We start from the raw sequence: 22,500 nt of genomic DNA on the forward strand, positions 1-22,500 counted from the left end.
TAGTGTGCCAAATAAGCTGAAATAAAAGCAGAATAGTCTGAATTGTTTACATGATAAACTTAGCTTTTAGCTATCATTCACTTACTAGAAAGCAGTTAAAGCTGATAAGCTGTAATGAAACATGTATAATGATAGTCTTAAAGGTATTAGAAATGGCTACCAAAATACACAAAACTTGCACTCTAAACCCTGTGCTTTTCTTTTTTTGTTAATTCTGTCTCAGATATTGAAAAAATTGAAAGGAGGCAGCCATGCACTTACTCCCAGATCGCAAACAGTGTTTCTGGTTATGCGGCTGTGGTTGCTGGGGGTTTTTTGGTTTTGCGTTTTAGTTTTGTTAGTAAATCTTACTGAACTTTTACAATTGTGTTACAGTAGTAGCAGCTAATGCTTAAATCTAATTTATAGATGAAAAGAAAAATTATTTCATTTTATTTTTTCAGAGCTTAGAGAATACTCTTTCTGTTTCACAGAGGGATAAAAGACTGCCCGCTTTCGTATTGGAAGGCTATTGTTGCAACAAATAAAAGATCTTAGAAATGGACAGAATATCTGCTATTTTTCTCTTGTATTATGCATACACAGCATACAAGTAAAGATGGGTATGGGGCAGTGTAATGTGTAGATAAAAGCTAGTCTGATGGGAAACAGATTGTTAAAAATCTGGAAATGGAATGTAGCGGTATGTCTTTAACAAAGACCAAAGTCCTCCAGACATGCAGCTGTTCAGTGGAACAAAAATGCTTAATGCACTAGTGGGTGTGACTTAGGCATAAGTCAGAGTATAATCTAGCAGAAGGGAATTTTTCCCCAAAACATCAGTCCAAATAAAGTAAACACCAACATTTGCCATGCATTCTGGCACAGGGGAAAAAAGGCAGAAGTGTGTGTGTCTCTGTGTGTGTGTGCGTGTGTGTGTGGCTAGCAAGGAGTAAATATTTGAGAGGGAGAGATGGGATGGTTTCAGGCATACTTATGAGTACAGTTGAGTACCTGAAAGTAAATGTGCTCTCTTCGTTTCTTTTCTACCTTTTAATCAGAATAATTTTATGCTCAGTTCTCCAATTAAATAACCTTCCAAGAAAGCATAATTTTTACATCTAACATGTTGTGTAATGCTAATATGGCTGGGCAGAGCTTTCCCCATATGAATAACTTAAATGAAAGTTGTGGCTTTTCAGAATTTACTGAGTAAACAAGAACCAGGAAAAGATTTTTAAATCTGGGTATAAGAGGTAGTCCTTTTGTGCTGTTTACATGTATTTTAATCATAACAGTATAAATTTTCTGTGCTTGAAACTTTGGAGTATCTAGGTTTTCATCTTATTTTCATAGATACGTAGTCCTTTGTTGTGCACAGTATCCTCAACTAAGTATAGTGTTATGGGGGACAGTCTCCTAAGATACTGGTTGTAAATAGAAGTTCTGTGTCTGAAATACAGTTAAGATTGACTTTGTGAATTGCATCCAATTATTCCTTTATTAAAGTATAATTGGATTTAAAAGCTGGTTGCTCCTTCCAATTAAAATGTCGATTTATTATTGTAATGTATTGTTCTAAAATTATACGGAAAAACAATATTCTCAAAAAGGGTGTTTGGTTTGGGGGATTTTTGTTTGCTTTTTACAAATGATCTGAAACATATGCATTCTTACAAATAGAATTTAATTGAGTGTAAACTGTTCATGGGAATCATAACAGCCTCGTAGCTTAATATGCCCAATACCAGAAGAGGAACGTGCAAATTTTCTCAAAGACCAATAATCATAAACAGTATTTTAAAATACTTCTGCTCTCATGAGTATTTGCAGTTTTTACTGAGCAGGCAATAGATAGCAGGTATTACTCTTGTCACTGAATTAGAGGCTTGACTTCCATCTACTTTTCAGCTCTGAAGTCATATGCAGGTAAGCACTGCTCCCCAGAAAACTCTAGGTGAAGCTATTTGTGGTGTTTTCCATAAGGTAGACCATGTACTTTAACTTGCAGAGCTGGCACTCTCAGGAGGGTTTTTTATGCTTGTCCATCTTGGGGAAGAAGTTGAGGGTGGCCATATTCAAATGGCCTGGATTTCACAGTGCTTAGCAGGTTTTTGGGATCGCACACTTGTGTGATGTGGGTTCTGTGGCATGTGTTGGCAAAGAAGGACCGCACAGTTGCTCTTGTGGACTGCACACTTCTGAGACTGTATACAGACACCTACGTAACAAATCAGTCTGGCTTTCTGATTCTCTAATGCATTTGCTTCCGAGGTAAATGTCTTGTTACTGGTCTTGTGTTGTTAAGTACAGAGTTTCACTGAAGGGTCTGAATACAAGAAGTATGTGCCAAAACACTTTGTTTCTCTAATCAAAGACTATACATTCACAGATGAGAAAGAAGAAGGAATACTAGGTAGCATACTTCTACCTAGTTTTCAGATATCTGTGCTTTCTCCTGAGGACCATATTAACCGCAAATATGCCTTTAAGGTAAGGGAATCAAATTTTCAGTTTAATTTTATGTCTGAAAGCACAATAGCCTAGTGAACAGAACTCTTTACTGAGTTGTTATGCAAAACAGGATTGACAAACAGCTTCTGAGACTGACTTTTGCATGATATGGTAGCAGAGGATTCAAGTATTTAGCCTGATGTAAATATAGACATAATTACTAGAATAAGAAAATGGATGAATATCACTTACTATTAGTCTTTTATTTTTAGTTCATGGATCTTAAAGACTGTGTGGTGTGTAAGAATTATAAACTGTATCTGCAGCTAGACTTACCCACTAATGAAAGTTCTTTAGTTATTTAGATATGAAGTATCTTTACATATAAATAAAAACGAAGGTTTATTATCACTTAAATCACAATATTACATGAATTATTGTTAGGAGTGTTTCACAGCTAATCTTTTTAATCATTATATAAATCACTCTACTAAATATTTTCTCTTGACTTTTTTTTTTGTTTGTTTGATGAGCTCCTTTTCGCTCTTCTTTTGGCCTCCTAAGCAACACATCATTTCTTTACTATGGTAAGTACAAATTAAAACTTACTGTATCATTCAGACTGCAAAAATCTATGCCAAAATCTTATTTATAATAATTATATTAATTTACATTAATGGATAGTCAAGACAGTTTTTAATAGATTGAGGAAATTTAAGGGCATTTTATTGAGTGTATTAATGAAGAGGCAGCTATAATTGAAAATTATAGGCAATTATTTTGAAAATATGAATGCAGTGACAGAGAAACATTGAAGTATTCCTTCTGATATTTTTTCTGATAATATTATTTGCAGAAATCTGATTTTAGAGCAAGTATACAGTAACATTATTTGCCTCTTTTCTTTTTACAGAATCTTACATTTTTATTGCAATGACCATGTCATTTCCAATCAGGCAGCTCATCCAAACATGAGGACGTATTATTTCTGCACAGATACAGGGAAGGAAATGGAGTTGTGGATGAAAGCCATGACAGATGCAGCACTTGTGCAGACAGAGCCTGTGAAAAGGTAATGTGTATTTTCAAAACAGTGGCACAGTGTATTTCTTCCTTATATTTAAATTGATTTATTTAAATGAAAGGGCATACATTAAAATAGAATGTAAATTGACTGAAGTAATTTCTCCTTATATTGAAGAACCCTTACTAATTTATCAACGTCGGATAAAATTTTGAAGTAGTAAAAATCTAAGTTGTGTTCTGAATACGGATGCCTTGAGAGTAAAGGTCTAGAGGACAAAAACCTGACTATTTGCTTTAGCCAGCTGCATCAAAAGAAGTGCAATGGCAAATACTATGTGCAGGCATGTTTGACTTCCCCTGCCCTCCTGACCCGAACAGCAATAGCAGCTCAACTGGTGGTAGTCTTTGGCTTAAACTTGTCATAAGTTTCAAATTCACAGCCATAGTTTCTGGCTAAATTAAACAGTTGCAGCTATGGACAACCTGTGGGGAGCCATTCTTGTTTGTCATTAAGCTGTCATCAAATTTGTACTTACCTGATCTGGAGTCTTATCCTTTATGTATCCATATGTTGACAATGAAAAGCAAGTTATCACTGGAAGCCTTGTGTTCTCGGAAACTGAATATTGTCTGTTGCTGTCTATCCAGTAAGAGTCATTTTCTCTCTGAATGTTGTCCTTTGGGTTGGCTCCATGTCATCTATAATGGAAACCCCACCAATGGAAAACTTAATAGCTTCTTGTTATTGATGGCACAGAAATTATTGCTGATGGCTTCTGTCATTTGATCTACGTCTGCACTCTGTTAGTTCCTGCTACACTGGAGCCAGATGAGTGGCAGCAATGCTGAGAAATCTTAAGTTTTGTTTTTTTTTTTTAAAAAGGGGGGAGGGGGAAAAAAAAAAGGTAAAAAATTCCATAGACACAGAAGAAGGAAAAGGTACAATTTTTGTGGAAGAGTGAGCACATTGAACTTCTTGTCAAAATACAAGCAGTCTTCCTGAATTTTGCATCACTAGTGCAAGTCATTCCTGTTAACTTGTTCCTGACTTTTCTATATCCCATGTTCCAGTATGATGCTGGCAGAAGCATAAAATGGAATGCAGAATGATTAGACACTTTGTCTTACACGTTTTAATATTTTGTAAGCTTCTCAGTCAAATGTAGTGGAACTTTTACTTGCACCAGTCTGTGGGATATTCAGAAGGATAACTGTAAACTCAGAACACTTTTAAATTTGTACCTGTGCCACCGTTTAGTCACTAATCTTAAACAAAAGGTTGAAATCTTAGCTTTCATCTCTAATATCCTTTAAATACATAGATAATATATGAAGTATTTCATTCTTTGCATTGGACAGCATAGTGAAGTACCTTCATAGAAAAATACATTGTTCTCTACCATGGAAAAATAACACACATGCTTCAAGCTCTCAGCTGTCGTGTTTGTTTTTCCCCAAATTACTGAAAATAAAAGATTTCAGCTTGTAGAAAGGAGGAGTGGTAGGTCCAATTACCACAATGAAATTTGATCTGATTATGTATTATTTCATGTTATGTATGAAGATGTTATGTTCTTTGTCTCCTGTAACCCTCCTGCTCTTTGGGAACAATAGATGATATGGGGAAGGGATGAGCGGAGTGAGATAGAGCATAAGCAAGTAGATACTTAATAGCATTTTCACCTTTTAATTTCTTCATTCAGAGCTTCTGAGAGGTTGCATTTAAAAGAATGGTGTTACCTTGACAAAATATCTCATTTAGCTTAGTGAGTAATAAACTTAATCTGAGAAATCAGGTTTGATTCACATTGTAAGTCTATTGCAGATAGCTGTGGTAGCTTATAGATGGAGAAATGATTAAGCCAAATCAGACCCACTTAAGTTCAAACAAAACCCAGGTATTGATTGTATAAGCACTTCGTAGGGGGAATAATACTGAAGTGGGCCATTGTGAATCTCTTTGAACCAGTGAAATGACCTTCTTTTGGTGTTTGCAATACTGTGAAGATTGAACGTTTGAAGAGGACATCTTTGTAGTAGAAAAAAATTAATGTGAAAAAAGTACATCTCCATCTGACAGAGCCTCCTTAATAAGCGTCGTCTTCATGGTCTCTCCCATAATAGTCAATTCTCTATAGAAGATATTTCATACGCCTAATTATATAGACAGATGTTCCATTATTACTTGTGACATTTCTTTTAACATAAGAAGCAATCCAAAATGGTAATGTAAATACCCACTTTCCTGTGCAGTTCTCTAATATAGTTGTACAGTCATGTTTGCTGCCTCAGTCTAGCAAGACTTGTAGTGAGCTCACCCTGGCTCCCAGCACAGCTTTGCAGACTAGCCGTCCTTCCTAGGCTGCAGTGCCATGGCTGCTCTGACAAGACAGACGTGCAGTCCGCCTCCGTGAAGGGTGTTCCAGCCTCCCGAAATACTTGGCCATGCACTCCTACCCCCTTCTTTCAGCCGCAGTGCCTGTTCCAACACTGATGTCTGCCTATTTCAGGTGTTTGGCAGCGTATAGGCAAACAGTGGGGATTCCCAGTACAGCTGAGCTTTTCTAACGCTTTTCATCCAGTTACATGTGCTCCTGCAATCTGCCTTGCCTTGCTTTGGGTGCTTATCTTACTCCTTGGTGAATCAGTGTAGAGTAAATAAGTAAAAAAAGCACTCAGCAGCAAACTCAGTAGTTTTCTGCCTGGATATCATGGGCAGAACGGGCTTGCCAACAGCCAAAACAAGTGTCAGAAAAGCAACAAGAAAAGCAACTTAGGTAACACCATCGTGTTGTTTTAATTCAGGCAAGAAACCCTAGAATGAAACAGAAGTAGATGTGACCTCTTTGAAAAGTTTGTTAGTAGTCTTAAAATAATTACTTGAGAGAAATTACATTTCCAGCCCAGTGAACTCTCAAAGACTTTCATGTCAGTTAGCTACAGTAAGGAAGAAAATCCTCCAGACATCTGTTTTCTGAAGAATCCATCTTTTGGCTGTCAAACCGGTTCTTAAAATGAACCATGTAGCAGGATATGATCTTATCCAGAAGAAATACTCTTTCTTCCCTGTAAAAATCTGTTAAGTATTAAGTATTGTATTACCTCATCTCTAAGTAGCCTAAAGTTTGGCATGCACATAGCTCTAAGCATAAATGATTTTGGTTCAGTCAAATCCAGCCAGTGCCTTTGTTTCTTGATTCTGTTTTTTTGAGGGGTTCTAACATTGTACTGAAAACAGTTTTCTAACAGACTAGATACTTACAGTAGCTAGAGTTACTGAGAACTTACTTCCTTAAACATTTATGCAAGCTGATGTTGAGCCGCTCTTAACTGCTTGTTAATAAAAACTGCCTAATGATAAGTCAGAGTTCTTACAGTATAGTTCTTTAAATCTAGAAGTCAAGGTACTTCACTGCTTACGATACTCTGGAAATCCAAACCCAACAGTCTGTTAAATTGAATGTTTCAACTTTAAAAGATTTCAGAGCTGCAGTCTGTATCTTTATTTTTCTGAGGATGTGAGTTCTTTGGAGAGAAAAAAAGATAAAAGGACTATTTAAAACATTAAGTTGTGGGGATTTTGCCTGGTTTTCCATAAAATACTCTTACTTTCCACATATAGTTAGCCACATAATACAGAAATGAGATACTGAGGTGAGAAAATGAAAATATAGCCATTTCTTTTAGAACTGATCTGCAGTCACAGCAGAAAAACTCCCTTTTGATGTATAACTGCTGGGAAGGACAAATATTATTTGGTCCTATTGACTTAACTGCAATTACTCCTTTCTAAACACTTTTGTTTTAATTTAACCTAGATAGTAAATTCAAGTTTAATAATCAAAATAATTAAATACAATACTTTAGTCAGTGAGAAACTGTTTAAGCTTATGACTCAAAATATAATCTCAAACAACCTCTCTGGATTAGCAAAACATCTTACTCATTCCATGTTGTATCACTGCAGACCACAGTAAAGTTTTATCTATGAGTACTGATTGCTTGCTTGTGTTTGTAGATGCTAATGTCCACCAACATAACGATTTATCATTTTTACCCTAAATGCTGATTCATCTACTCTCCCATATTTAAGAGCATCATTTTTCTATCCTTTCACTGTCGGCTGTGTGTGCCAGAGCTTTTGTTTCTTCTGAGTGATGTAGCATGTACTAAGAAAAGAGTGGTTTGTTGTTTTTTTTTTCTTCTCCTAGTGTAGTTACTCTCCCTGAATAGCATAAGCTAAGCTGCCAAAAAAGCACTTGTTAGCATAACAACATCCACAGTGGGGGTTTACCGACGTCACTGTGTTTGGAAAAGATGGCTTTTTCTTTTCAAATGCCTCTGCCTGGTTTTGTTAAATCAGTCTTCATGTCTGTCTGATGCTTGATTACACTCCTTCTCCTTTCAGAATTATTTACTTATATAAAAAAGCAGAAAATAGTACTTTTCCTGTATTACTGTTCCATACATATTCCTGTTTTGTTGTAGAAACCTCCAAATTGCATTCAGTATATGCTGAAATACATATGTTCAATGCTCATTCTCTTTTGTCTTCTCCCTCTCCCCTCCTCAAAATACCTTGCAGGTCTTGTTGAACATCTTTGAGAGACAGATATAAATACGGAGCCAAATATATAAATATGGATTTATGTTTCTTACATTTACCTATTCGTTTCTGATAATTCTTTCCCATTTGGATCCTTTGCTGTGGAAAGAGATCTCTTGTTCACATCGAGTTGACTGATTTGATGCACCAAGTTAAAGGAGAGCCCAAAAGTCTATTTGAATGTCAGTCATTCAGCCTCTACACCATCGCAAAGAATGTCAAATATAAATGCTTGGCTCTGCTGTGTATAACCATAGTAGCAAGTGATACAGCATAGAGATTGCTTGGAAAAACAATTCTGTGATTTTTAGGGTTTGTTTTTTAATTAAGATCTCAGTGGAAAGTACTATGATAGGGTGAATCGAACGCTGTGCCAAGTCTTGGCTTTGCCACCTATCTGATGAATGTCCCTAGAGATGCCACTCTCCCTCTGCACCACAGATTTTCCATCTGTAAAATGGCAACTGCTTCTCTGCTGTAAAGCACCTTGAGAAAGATTGATATAAAGTGCTATATAAGGGGGTAGGTGGTACTGTTAAGGCATGTTGCATGTATTAATGCCTGTGTTTATGATTATTTGCAAGGTAGTCCTTACATTTATTTGTAAGCTCTTGAGCGCTTGCTGAAAACGGACATTTTAACACACATTTTTTGTCTTGATAATTGTGAGAAATGGAGTTTTTCATTCACTTTGCTGTGTGGGGAATTCCTTTAGTTTGTGGTAGAACACTGGGTAGTACAGTTTTGAGGTGGGAGGGAGGAGGTGATCCAGTTTTTTTCCATAATCTTGAGAAGGAACCTAGGCAGAAATGTTTGGTCTTGGGAACAGTTTAAAGTTTTTGGGGAAAAAAATACAAAGAAAACACCTCACTTTTAAATTGCAGTAGGAGATTAGCATAGCATTTCTTTGCTGATACTTGGAAATTACAGAAAAGCAGTTCCACCACATGTGTCCTCCCCTACAAAAGTTTACATAAAAGCTCATTCTACATTGAGGTTTTTTTCTGTAAAAGTTTTCGTTGGCAGAAATATTACCCTCTCCTTTCTGCTAGCAGAAAACATCAGATGTATGTAACCTCTGCATTTAATGGTGATGTATGAGAAAAAACCCACTGTGTTTAAAAATAATGCTGACTTATATAGCCAAAGAGATATTTATGTTAGATTATTGCTATGAATGTTTTCATTTGTAATACGTTTGACATGTGTGTATGCTTTCACGTTGGCAGCTCAGGAATAATCACTGAAAGAAAAGGACTATTTTGAGCTACTTATTAATAGAGTGAATTTTAGAGGACTTTTATAACATTATGAAGTATCAAGCAGAGATTGGGATCATCACAGCTCTGTCAGGAAGAGGCACGGGGAAGAAAAATCGCACCCTTTGTTAACATGCAAACTGCATGAGCATTTCATTCTGACTCATGTTCAGTATGCAGAGGACGTTGATGTCTTGCTATTTCTGACTGAAACATTTGAAATGGTGTACCTGTCAAGGCAGGATTCTCTTGATTCCTTTCGTGTCATGGAGAATTCAGAGCAAGAGTAGGATGGTAATGGGAGGTGCATTTAAAATTGAGTGTCCAATATTATTAGCAGTAGGTAGTATTTTATAAGGACCATACGGTTTTCAGTCCTTTATGTATTTGCTGGGGTTCTGTCCCAGATAGTTGTTGGCTTGTTTGGAATTCATGGCTTAAATAATCCGTTGGGGAAGTGTAGACTTGTTGCACATTAAGCCTCATGTTAAAGATGGGGTAAGCAAAAATAATTGTAGCTATGTATGTAGTTACTCTGCTTGGAACTAGAGCATTTTTCAGAGGAGCAGTCATACTTGTGCTCTTGGTCAGTTGTGTATGTGATGGCCTTTTTACACACGGATTAGGCACTTGAACTGGATACAGTTATAAAGATGAATAATGCATTTGCAAAAAAGATGCAAAACTGTGAAAGGTTAATTTGACATCATCTTAAAATAAAGTTTTGTTCTTGGTTTGGTTTTATGCAGAGATGTAATCTAAAGGAATTATATTTCTTCCTCTTCTTTCCTCCCATACCAAAAAATGTTGATCAAAACATTTTAAGGTTTTTGTGGGTTTTTTCTAGTAAACTGGAAAAAAGCCGTCACTGTCTGAGCTGGATGTTCAGTTCATGTCACAGTACGGAAAAAGATACAGCTTCTTGACATTCTGAAATTTTAAAAAGAAGATAGCTAATAGAACTGCATACATTGAGTACTTGTGTAAGTACTGTAAAGCAGTAACTGTTCTAAAAATATCATTATTTTTGTGGTACAGTTCCCTAAGTCAGCAGCTATTTTCCCCCTTAAAATTAGGGAGACCACAGTTATTTGCCACAAAATGTATGCCAGCCAAAGTGATAACATACCAGAGAAACCTAATTGATGCCAGTGACCATGAAAAGTTGTTTGCTTTCTTTAAAGGAGCTCATTATACGTTAAATTCAGCAGTATTGTGAATCACAAGCTGGTCAGCAATGTAATCTGCTACCATTTTTAAAGATGGCTTTAAAAATCATCTGAATTTCAGGCTGTTGACATCTAGAAGCTTTAGCTCTTGGAGAGCCACTGAGTATTTTTACTGTTTGAAAGTCCAGGCCTACAGGAACTGAACATCCACTTTTTCAGACTCTGGCTTTATTTCCTCTTGTGCACATTTTTTCTAGGGGGTTAATTTGAAGTTGGCTTAAAAAAATTACCCCATGTTATAAATTATTTTAAAATAGCAAAGAGGTAGAGAAGCATGGAAGAAAAAACACGCTCTCCAATAAAAAAAATAAAACCCCCAAACCCCAAACAAACAAACAAAAAAAACCCCCACAAATCAAACTCCACCACCATCCCCAAATCAAAACAAACACACGCCAAAAAAACAAAACAAAGCAAAAAAAACCAAACAACCAAACAAAAAAACCACACACACAAAAAAAACCAAAACCACAACAACAAAAAAAACAGCCTGTCCTGGATTATTGTAAAACTATGTCGTGGATTTTTATCTCAAAGACAAGATATTGGTGTAAAATACCTGGACAGGGATTCACTGAAAGAACCCTGATAAACACAAATATATTCACTTTTCATTTTTTATTACTATTTTTTAATGAATGTTTTGTTGATATTATAGCTTGTCATATATTCCTTTCCAGAGTAGAGAAGTTAACCACTGAACATACACCACCTCGAGAGGCAAATAATATCTCAAACCATCGGGTGCTAATTAAGCCAGAGGCACAAAATAACCAGAAAAACAAAGAAGTGAACAAAAACGAGGAGAAGAAAGCTTTGGAAGCCGAAAAATATGGATTCCAGAAAGTTGGGCAAGATAAACCATTAACAAAAATTAACAGTGTAAAGCTAAATCCTTTGGGATCCGAATACAGGACTTTACCCATAACCACAATTCAGGCTGGACACTTCAGACCAGTTCATTTAAATGGGTCTGAGAATAAAGCTGTTGGTGTTGTCCTGGCAGACACTGGAGATGGAGGTCAGCACAATGTGGTTCAGTCACATATGGAGTCTGAACGAGTTATGCAGAGAACTAATTCAATGCTGCAATTGGAACAGTGGATTAAAATACAAAGAGGAAAAGGGCAAGAAGAGGAAACAAGAGGGTAAGTGCTATGTAATTTTTTTTTTTTTTTTTTTGCTAGGCTTTCTACCAAATAATACTTAGACTTGTATCCTGGTTAGATTCTTTAGTTTTTGGTCTGTGTTACATAAATATATAATTCATTGTTCTCTACGAAGTGCCTGGATGACTGCTCAGAATAGATTTATTAAAGGTTCTCTTTCATTAACATTTGAGTGATTATTAATAAATCAAACTATATTAATAACTTAATAAATAAAAATGGCCAGAAACCCTTTTTGGGTGTTAGAAATTTCTCTATCCTAGCAGAAAGAAGGTGTCATCAATCATAGTTCTTTTTCCTCTTAAAATCTGTTCTTGAAATTGCCCTGTCTTCTGCATTTTTGTTCACAAATTCTCGTAATAGTATTTTATTTAAAATTCTTCAAAAATACTCCAGGGAACTTTTAAACTTTAAACAATCTTTAATTGAAGAGAGAGAGAGAAGCTTTACCTAAGAGTAAGTCATAGAAATCCAACTAACTTGGTGCTTAAAGCTTCTGTTCTCATGAAATTAAACATCTCCCAGTTCTAATATTGAGTTCCAGTTCTTACTCATGAAGCTTTAAAATTATGTGTGAATGATATTGAATCTTGTGCCGATAGCAATTTTTGTCTGACAGAAGTGTAGGGACATTGCTTCCAGGCTGGATTACAGACAAGCAGGTCTAGCAGTAAAATATAAAACTCTTTAATATTTTATTAGATAGGAAGTAACGGAGATGCTATCACAGGAGGTATTTTGAAGAGCTGGAAATCAGGGGTTTTGCGTATAGATGGATGGCAGAGCAGAGCTTAAAATAGAACCAAGTTCAGAAAATGTGTTTTCTGCAAATTTCAAAATATGGGGGTTGAGGGCTTTTCATTTTTTTCAAAAATTTGATAACTTTACGTTAGTTTGACTTACACTTGCCAAAATTGGTTAAACGTTTCCTCATTGCCTTTAATCCTTCATTAAATATAATTAGGGATTGTTAATGTGGTGTTTCATGAAGTACTCAACATAAGTAGTTTGATCAAGTTTGAACTTCCAGTACAGAGAGCAACTTGCACACTCTGACTTTTATTTTATTATATATGCTTGTGTAATGAGAACTGAGAAGGCTCTTTGATGCAATTAGATTTTTTTTTTTAAATTGGACTGTAAAACTTGCAACCAAACAGGAGAAATTTGAATAGCTGTACAATTTTTCAGTTGTGAACAAGTATATAAACCCTAAAACTGATCTCATTGTGGGAATTGGGTAGAGGGAAGTACTAATTACATTAGTAATTAACAATATTTTATTCTTGACTATAGAGGCCACTTGTTGCTTAAATAAGGGTGACACTGATAGCATAAACGGTATGCTTTCAACTGCAGTTCTACATAACGGTAGCAAACAGAAAAAGAATTGGCCTTGAGCTATCTTTTTTGCTTTGTGTGGAATAATGTCCATTTCACAATGGCCTTGAATAATGATCCAAGTTTCTAATGTATAGTGATGTCTTTAGAATGTGGTTTCATTTAAATTTTAAATTTTATTTTCGTTCAGATTGCCGGTTTGTGGCTGGAGACAGAATTTTAACTAGAATTGAAGTTGGTGAATGAGTAGAAAGAAGCTCCAGTGTATGTTAAAGCTTAAGGTTGGGGTGAGGGGCTAATAAGTCTGTTTGTAATAAGACCTGTTCAAGTCATAACTTGAATTTTTGAGACAAGTAATCTTCACTTAATGGGGAAAAGTTTCTGACTTTTAACAAGGATGCTTTCCATTCCATCTGTCTCTCCAATGTGTTAGAGAAATCATGGAGGACCAAACTGAGTATCTCTGGTGTGTCAGACTGAAAAAAAATTAGGACTTTAAGAATACCAAAATGTTAACAAACAGGTTCTGTTAAATAACTATATATGAAATAGGAGCTGTTGGCTGTCCTCAGTATGGAATGAAAAGGGTTCACTGTAAAACTACTAATTTTTTAGAGGAACACACTGACCCCTTAGTTTGATTTCCTGTGAAATTAATGAGAATGACGGCAATGCAGTTTTTAATTCTTGAAGCTGTTATCTGCCATTTCCATCATGGATCTAGACATCTAGTTTTGCAAGAGCTACACGAATAAAGACAACTGATGCCTTGAGGAAGACAAACCTTTTTTTTTAAAGGTATTTATTTTTTTAGAGGTATTTAAGCGGGTTTTTCAGCAAAATAATAGGATTTAGAATCCATTTCCCTTTTTTATATTTTTTTTTTGTCAGAATGGAAAGCTGTCCAGTCTACAAAATGGGGATAATACTTCATTAATTCTTGGAAAGCTTGAGAAACTGTAGCAGATTTTGTATGTAAAGCTCTTTATAGCAGTTTTCATCTCCAAAATGTTACAGGTGATCATAAATACTCAGCTTAACTATTTTCAGTGAAAAGTGGGTTTTACCACCATCAATTTCCTTGATAGTTATTCCATAAGGATCAAATATGCATAATGCTGGTTTACCTTACCATTTGCCCTACATCATTTCTTTAATGTTTTCGTGGCACTGAAGTCATTCCAACCTGTCTTCAGATTCTGGTGCCTCGTGGTGGCAGAGATTTTAGTTTGAATTAATCTGGGGTGTAGCTAGAAGATGCTGCCCTCTGATGGCTGAATTATGTCCAATTTGAGATCAGTTTTGTTGTCTCTGGGCAAGCATCTATCATAGATGTGATCAGTAGCAAAAGGCTTTAAGAAGTGCTCAATCTGAATTTTAGATAAGTGTTGAGTGAATCAATGTTTATGACCTAGATTTTGTCCTCTGAAAAAACAAGAAATGCTTTGTCATACTTAGGCATGCATCGATACTCGGTATGGAAAATTTTGCATTTCAACTAATGCTGAAAGTTGCTAAATGACTGTAGCACTCCAGAATTTTCATGTGTCAACAAATTAAAGAATAAGCCTTTGAATTCATATCCGAGTTGAAAAGCAATACAACATTATTATCAAACAAAGAATATTTTGCTATTTGTTTTGCTTGAGTAGCTGATATGGAACAGCTTGTCCTTGACAATTGCAAAATATAATTTCATTAGACAATTACTGCTATTTTTCCTTGGTCTGCTCTTAAAAAAAAAAAAATCATAATTTTTTTTATGTCCGTAGTAATTGCTCGAGATTTTCGTAGGGAAACAACAGGAGACTTTTTCACTTTTGAAAAAGAGAACATTTAAAATGGACTCATATGAAAACAGTATAGAACTTCAAAGCCTTCCAAACTTTGACCTATCCAGCATATAGACAAGTTACAAGATTCGATTTAAACTTGACACTACTAGACTGTTAAACTGGTAAAAAGATGAAATGTGGATTGCATAATCATAGAATCATAGAAACATTTAGGTTGGAAAAGACCTTTAAGATCATCAAGTCCAACCATTAACCTAGCACTGCCAAGTCCACCACTAAACCATGTCCCTAAGCACCACGTCTACACGTCTTCTAAATACCCCCAGGGATGGGGACTCAACCACTTCCCTGAGCAGCCTGTGCCAGTGCCTGACTACCCTTTCGGTGAAAAAGTTTTTCCTAATATCCAACCTAAACCTCCCTGGTGCAACTTGAGGCCGTTTCCTCTCGTCCTGTCGCTTGTTACCTGGGAGAAGAGACCAACCCCCACCTCGCTACAACCTCCTTTCAGGTAGTTGTAGAGAGTGATAAGGTCTCCCCTCAGCCTCCTCTTCTCCAGGCTAAACAACCCCAGCTCCCTCAGCTGCTCCTCATAAGACTTGTGCTCTAGACCCTTCACCAGCTTCGTTGCCCTTCTTTGGACACGCTCCAGCACCTCAATGTCCTTCTTGTAGTGAGGGGCCCAAAACTGAACACAGTATTCAAGGTGCGGCCTCACCAGTGCCGAGTGCAGGGGCACTATCACCTCCCTGGTCCTGCTGGCCACACTATTCCTGATGCAAACCAGGATTCTATTGGCCTTCTTGGCCGCCTGGGCACACTGCTGGCTCATATTCAGCTGGCTGTCAGGCAATACCCCCAGGTCCTTTTCCACCAGGCAGCTTTCCAGCCCCTCTTCCCCAAGCTTGTAGTGTTGCGTGGGGTTGTTGTGACCCAAGTGCAGGACATGGCACTTAGCCTTATTCAATCAAGCAGCTAATCAGAGAGAGGATCCAGTTTTGGCTGCTACGGTGCATTTAATCAGCGTAGTTGATTCTTTAATTGTTGTCTTGATTTTCTTGCATGTTTTTAAAATTACACTTGTAGTCGTGAAAAAAAAGATAAACCTAACCAATATTGAAAAACTTTATATTGCTGTAATATTAAGGCTGTCCACTAATAAAAAGAAAATTTGTTTTTCAGCATAATCTCATATCAGACATTACCAAGAAACATGCCAAGCCATCGACCTCAAGTTTTACCCCGGTACCCAGAAGGCTACAGAACACTGCCAAGAAACAGCAAAGCACGGCCGGAGAGCCTATGTAGCGTAACACCATCAGCTTATGACAGAGCCATAGGACCAGTAACAGCTGAAGAAAAACGGAGGTCAATGCGTGATGACACAATGTGGCAGCTCTATGAATGGCAGCAACGTCAGTTTTACAATAAGCAAACAACTCTTACTAGACACAGTACTTTAAGTAGCCCAAAAACTATGATTAATATTTCTGATCAGACGATGCATTCAATTCCCACCTCACCTTCTCATGGTTCAATCGCTGGTTTCCAAGGATATTCCCCACAGCGGACCTACAGATCAGAAGTGTCTTCACCAGTGCAAAGGGGAGATGTAACTATTGATCGCAGACACAGGACGCATCATACTAAGGTTAAAATGCTTATTTTAATAGTTAAAAGTCTTATTTAAAAGGATTTTTAGTAGAAAATATACAGTTACTGTAAAACTCACTTTGCACTGTAGTATGTTTTAGTATAATGAAGATTAAGTTACATCACTTTTCATGAAGAAAAGTTTGATTTTAAAAAGCATTTAACAATCTAAAAGTTGTAAAAAGATATTTTTCTAATACACTAGGTGAAAACATGTTGTCCTCATATTACTGTCCATGATATTATGTTTCTCTAAAGGAAAAAGAGTGAATAGGCAAATTATTCAGAATAGTTTGGTTTATGTACAGAAAACTTTCTCCTTTCCAGCTTTTTTAGTTGGAACTCCAAGAGGACTGAAAATCCCAGATTTCTTTCCACGTGCTGTTTTCTAATCTTCAGCTGCAAGTTTGGCTGCCTTGGGTTCCAGCAGAAAGCTGAGTGTAGTTGTTTCTTTTGGTGCCTTTGAGTTGTTAGGGAGATCACTAAAGATCAGAGCCTATTTGCACACAACCTTAGTGCTTGACTAGTGTAATTTCGCTGGTCTTCATCGGTGAGAGGGAGACAGGAAGAACTGTAAATGTGGGTGCCATATGTGGCTCTGCTATATCCATCATGCTTGTTATGCATGCTTTTTAATAAATTGGTGATAATTACATAAAAATTACTCTTTCGGTTAGATTTAAAACTAGACTTTGTATAAAATGCTCCTGAGCACTTTTTCCAAATCTTTATTTCGGGTGTCTTTATGTTTCTTGATGCAGGAAAAAAATCTTTACTTACATCTTAAAGCGGTTTGAACAACTTACAGTTGATTACCAAGTCTTGGTTTTGGAAGTTTTTAGGTCTCCATCAACAAAGGAGTAATTTTGTTTTGACATCCTTTATGTCTCAGCTGCACTGGAAATTTAGTAATCAGTGCTTCTCACAAATCTGAGAAATACCACTAGGGTCAGTGCTATAGAGCATGTGCTTACTTGTCCTTTCAGCCATGGGTTGCTTTCTCATATTTTTTTCCTTGTGGGACACTTTATACTAGTATTTCATTTCATATTTAGCATCTTTTATACAAGATTCTCATTTACCTTCAGTTTTTCATGCTATTTGCTTCGTGGTTTTTTAGTTACATAATTAGCTTTTTCCATTAACTTAGAAACACAAACCTGTTTTTAAGAGATGGGTAATTAGAAGACTGAAATCAGTAGGGTAAATTTAAGATTTAAACTCTATATAGAGATCTTAGGTTTTTAAACAGCTTTCAGTGATGGGTGAAAAACTAAGATTGTTGTTGTTTACATGGGCTATGATTAGGGCAACAGCTGTGAGGGAGGACTGTTAATTAAATGAATGATGAAAGCTGGGTTATTTCGAGAAGTTAGATGTAGCCTACTCAAGTGCCCTAGATAGTAGATCAGCAGGGAGTATGACTGGCCAAAGCTGGCACAAATCATAGCAAATTTGTCGTGAGTGTGAAGTTGGCTTGACTTTTTTTTTTTAGCATTTAATAGTTGTTGAGTCTTTAGATAACTATGGATCATACTGTGCTATTTTGTTTTTGTACAGCATGTCTTTGTGCCCGACAGGAGGTCAATGCCAGCAGGTCTGAGTTTACAGCCTGTTACTCCTCAGAGCCTCCAAGGCAAAACAGTGAGTTGGATTTTTATTTGGTCCATGAGTTTTTTCTTATGAATAATTCTTTAAGTATGAAGAGGTAACACTCTGAAGTCTTATTCTATTCAAAGCTTGCATTAAATGTAGCCTTTATTTTAATTATCAGGGATTTTTAGAGCAAACAAAGTAGTACTCTCTGGTTACATTGAATTCTGAGAATATTGCATAGCCACTGACTCCAGATTTTCTTTGAGAAATACAGACTTTTTTTTTTTTAAAATCATCTTTGATACATTATAGAAATTCCTGGGAGAGGGTAGAGTACATCACAGAACACTTATTTCTCTAGTAAGTGTTTAGAAAATCCTAGAAGTAAAGTTTACTTTTTCTGGAAATCTTAAGGATACTGAAACAGCATTTGTTAAAGTGATGTCCTTTCTGGCATCTCCCATTTTTCTGTGATAGACTTGAAACTCTTATTGAAGGTATCTCATCAAAGTAATACTGGTGAATACTGTCCACCTTCCTAATTGAAACATGACTCTTAGCCAAAAGCTAAGAAATTTTCCTAAATTTACTGCATATATTTACCAGTTTTTGTCTCCTTTCTGTAATCTTTCTCTGTCCATCTGAAATTACTGTTTAAGACAGTTATCACTTGAGAATACAGATTTTGAATCATACTGTGGGCAACAGCTCCCCAGTCAATCCTTCCACTGCCTCAACCCCTGTTTCTTGCACTTCCCAGCATGAATCCCTGGCACCTTCAGCAACTTACGGGTTGGCCTTTGGCAGCTGGCGCCTTATCTCTGCGCCTTGTCTTCTGCAGACTTTTCTTTTGGTTCGTGGCCCCATCAGCTCTCCTGGGCTCTGCTGCTGGAGCCAGGCCGATGAGCCAGGCTGGGGGCAAGGAGGTTCAAGCTTCTCCCTGTAGAAACCAGAAGTCCCGCCCCCAGCACAAGTGTTTCAGGGGCCAGAGGAAGAAACCTGTAGGTAGCTCTTTAAACAAAATTCTGTCGTGGTTGTTGCAAGAGTCCTGAGAGCTGTATCAAAAGCACAGCACTTACAGTCAAAAATGTTTGCAACATTATGAATATCTAGAGAGAAGTAGGAATTACTGTTTGATGAGCTTCTCTATGGAAAAAAGTTTGCTTGCAAACATTGGATTTAAGTACCATTAAATAGTTTATTCCTAATGCTCTAAAATTGGGCTTTTTGCAGAACATACCAAGAAGAATTTTGATCTTGAAAAAATGATTTACTGTTCCTTTTGTTTGAAGATCCTACTTTCATTTCTCTTATTTCCAAAAATAACTTTTCTTGTACTTCGAAATTATGTTAATTTTCAGACTGAAAGCATTATCACTGATTTTTGGAGAGAACTTGGAAATGTCTTGTATAGCAGTCTAGATTCTTATGCTTAGTCTATGAAATCAAGTGTTTTAAACCCAGGTATTTAAAGAGTACTATAAGAGGAAGATTGGCCACTAGACAATTTGGCTTTGGTGTTGGTTTTCCCTCAAAGCAAATGGTTTTGACAACTGAAGCTATGTGGAAATCCCTTGCTCCCTCTTGTGGGCTACTTCGGTACGAGCTCACAACGGTGGCAGTACCACGCTTGTTCTCAGGGCTTTTTCTTCTTTATTCTAAGAACCTGGTATTCATTTTTCGGTAATTTAATATGTGGTTCTCTGGAGCTTTTTTCTGTACTTCTTTGCTTTGGGGAAATTCTGTGACTGTGGGAGAGAGCATGCAGGGGTTTAGGGTTTTTTGTGTTTGGGTTTGGTTTTATTTTTTAACTCACAGAACTTGTGAGAAAATCAAAATGCTGGGTGAATATTTAACCTCTTATAAGATTGACTTCTGGAGAAGTGTAAGAAACATAAGCAAACAGGAACATTACAAAAATAACTTGTGATGTTAAGTGTTTTGTTTTCTTTGAAGTATTGCTAATAGAAGTGGTTCCCAGGAACGGTTCAGGTAGAGTTCCCCAAACTGACCTAAACTGATCTATGTGGAATTACCTGACAAATACCCATTTGAGTGAGACTTTTATTTCCATTATATATATAATCTTGGGGTTTAAATACTATTCTTCATCCTTTCCTAAGGCTGTATTGTACATCTTAGTCATAAAAGTAAAGCAATAAATTAACTGGTAGCCTCAGACCTGAGGAACATGGGATGGAAAATTATTTTTGTCATGCTTGTTCAGTTTTATTTTGTGAAAGGTGATTGTTTCTGACGTAGTTCAGTTATCGTGGGTTCTTTATTATTTTTACTCTTAATTTGATACATACATTTGAAGAATTATTTTAGAAACTAAATTTTCTTGAGGGCCTTCTTGATTCTTTCACCAAGCTCAAATGGCTGTCCATGTACAGGTAATGATATCCTAAGGGCTAGAATTATCTCCCCCTTCCCTTAAGTCAATATCAGCAATTTGATATGCATGTCAGAAAAAATTTGAGGGCTGCACAGACTTTCTCCTGCAAAATCCTCACTTATTTTTGTCCTTTATACAGAATGTTCCACTTTTACAGCATTTGCAGTATCAATCGTATTGAGTAGTTAAAAGTTAACCCTTCGTTATATATTTGAAAGTGGTCAATTTGGGGAAAAATGGTGTATCTTTTGTTGTATCACTATAGAAAGCTTTTGTAAGAGAGATACTAAGAACCCTTATTTTAATTAAGTGTTGTTTAGGATACCAATTAACCTTTTTTCTACTCTTTGGCTTCTTACACTGCACTCCTTCAGCCAGAGGAGCTCACGCTGCTGCTAATAAAGCTGAGACGGCAGCAAGCTGAACTGAGTAGTATCCGGGAACACACACTAGCACAGCTCATGCAACTAAAACTTGAGGCCAGCAGCCCAAAGGTCAGCTATAAAGCAATGTGTGTCATGTACCATTCTCACTAACTTGTAGTCATTCATTAATCAAAGTTTGCATTGTACCATTAGTACAAAATCGTCTGACTACTATGGGAGTAGAATAGAGTAACATTGGTTCTTTGTGTATGTGATGTTCTGCTATTAACCCTTTGAGGCTTTACTTATAGCTTTTTGATATTAGCTGGGTCAAAATTACATAGGAATGTTTTAAAATATATTGTAGTTAAGTTTAAAGTTAAAGGTTTTTAACTTATTGTTGTTATAATCAAAATTAGTAGTGATTGATCACGAGATTAATTTATTGTTCATACTGCCTCATATCTGATACAATCCTATTTGTAATCTGTGTACAAAAATTAGGAGATGTTTAAAACAGATTTATCAAAGGGTTTATAGTTGTCTGTGTAGTAGACATTTACATAAGCTTACTGTATTTTATATGTAAAACCAAAATGTAATGTAGTAGTTCGTAGTCTGATTCATGGCAAACTTCCATCGCTTTTGTTTCGGGATCAAAACTTGTTAACAGTTCACCAAAAAAAAAGCAGATAAAAACAGCATTATATTTCTACGTAAAACAGAAAGATCACTGTCTAGTTTACATCTTTCAAAGCTCTTTTCATGCATTCTGCACCTTCTGTCCCTTTCCTTTTTCCCCCCTGACTGCTGCCTGCTAGAATGAGATTCTTTCACATCACCTTCAAAGGAATGCCATATATTTGGATCATCAGGTGGGATTTGCAATTTTTTTGTGTGTTTACATTTCTTAATGCTTTTTGCCTGCTCTTATCAAGCTGGAAATATTTGGGGAGAAAGATTTTCAGTGTTTTTTATGAAGTTGGGTATCCAATATGTATCCTTTTTAAGTAGCACAGACTATCTATCTTAATCGATTACAAATTTGACGTGTAATGGAAAAAAACCCCTCAGTTTAAAATTCGTCAGAATACAGCAGCCAGTCGCCAATTAATTTTTCCGTTCTTCATTTCCTTCTTATAATAACACTAACTGTAGCATTTTATCATCTTTAACCAAAGTCATAATATATTTCCAAGCTCATATGACACACATGCAATTTATAGAAAACTAGTACTTCTCATAATTTTAGTTTTCCAAATTAAGAAGAGTTAGATGTTTCTACAGGACATGAAATGAAAGGGACGTCAAACATGAAAAAATGTTTTAAACAAATCATAGCATGGCTCATTACTTTTTCTCCTTTTACTCAGTTATTTCTTAAAGATTTATATAAGAATAAGATTATACTTCTTTACAACTTCTGATAACTTATGGAGTGAGGGTACAATTTCTGTCTTCACTAACATAATTGATTGCCAAGTGAAGAATTGTGATATCACATACCTCTTTTTATGGCTTTGTTGCATGATCAAATGGGACTTCTGTACAAGTTGTGAGTGAGAAGTTTTTTAAATGGGAAATTTTTGCTAGCACTTATAAAGGACAGTCATAAGTGCCTAGAATAAA

At 36.2% G+C, this 22,500-nt stretch overlaps 1 protein-coding gene across 10 annotated transcripts in view; it reads left to right on the forward strand.

Annotated features, from left to right (window-relative positions):
- PLEKHA5 (pleckstrin homology domain containing A5) overlaps nucleotides 1–22,500 on the forward strand; it is a 173,778-nt gene that overhangs the window by 117,051 nt on the left and 34,227 nt on the right. For 2 of the 10 annotated variants that reach the window (XM_087765100.1, XM_087765105.1), the window contains exons 8-14: nucleotides 1,891–1,908; nucleotides 2,372–2,472; nucleotides 3,390–3,505; nucleotides 11,234–11,701; nucleotides 16,042–16,510; nucleotides 18,073–18,156; nucleotides 20,881–21,000. In XM_087765100.1, coding sequence (XP_087621226.1) covers nucleotides 1,891–1,908; nucleotides 2,372–2,472; nucleotides 3,390–3,505; nucleotides 11,234–11,701; nucleotides 16,042–16,510; nucleotides 18,073–18,156; nucleotides 20,881–21,000 — 1,376 coding nt within the window. Of the gene's footprint in view, nucleotides 1–1,890; nucleotides 1,909–2,371; nucleotides 2,473–3,389; nucleotides 3,506–11,233; nucleotides 11,702–16,041; nucleotides 16,511–18,072; nucleotides 18,157–20,880; nucleotides 21,001–21,692; nucleotides 21,747–22,500 lie in introns of all 10 variants that reach the window. The other 8 variants (XM_087765099.1, XM_087765101.1, XM_087765102.1 and 5 more) reach the window with 5 other exon arrangements.

The sequence above is a fragment of the Nipponia nippon genome, unplaced genomic scaffold (genome assembly GCF_047370975.1).
Source record: "Nipponia nippon isolate SJK-2023a ecotype South Korea unplaced genomic scaffold, ASM4737097v1 scaffold_3, whole genome shotgun sequence".
Classification (NCBI taxonomy): Eukaryota; Metazoa; Chordata; class Aves; order Pelecaniformes; family Threskiornithidae; genus Nipponia; species Nipponia nippon.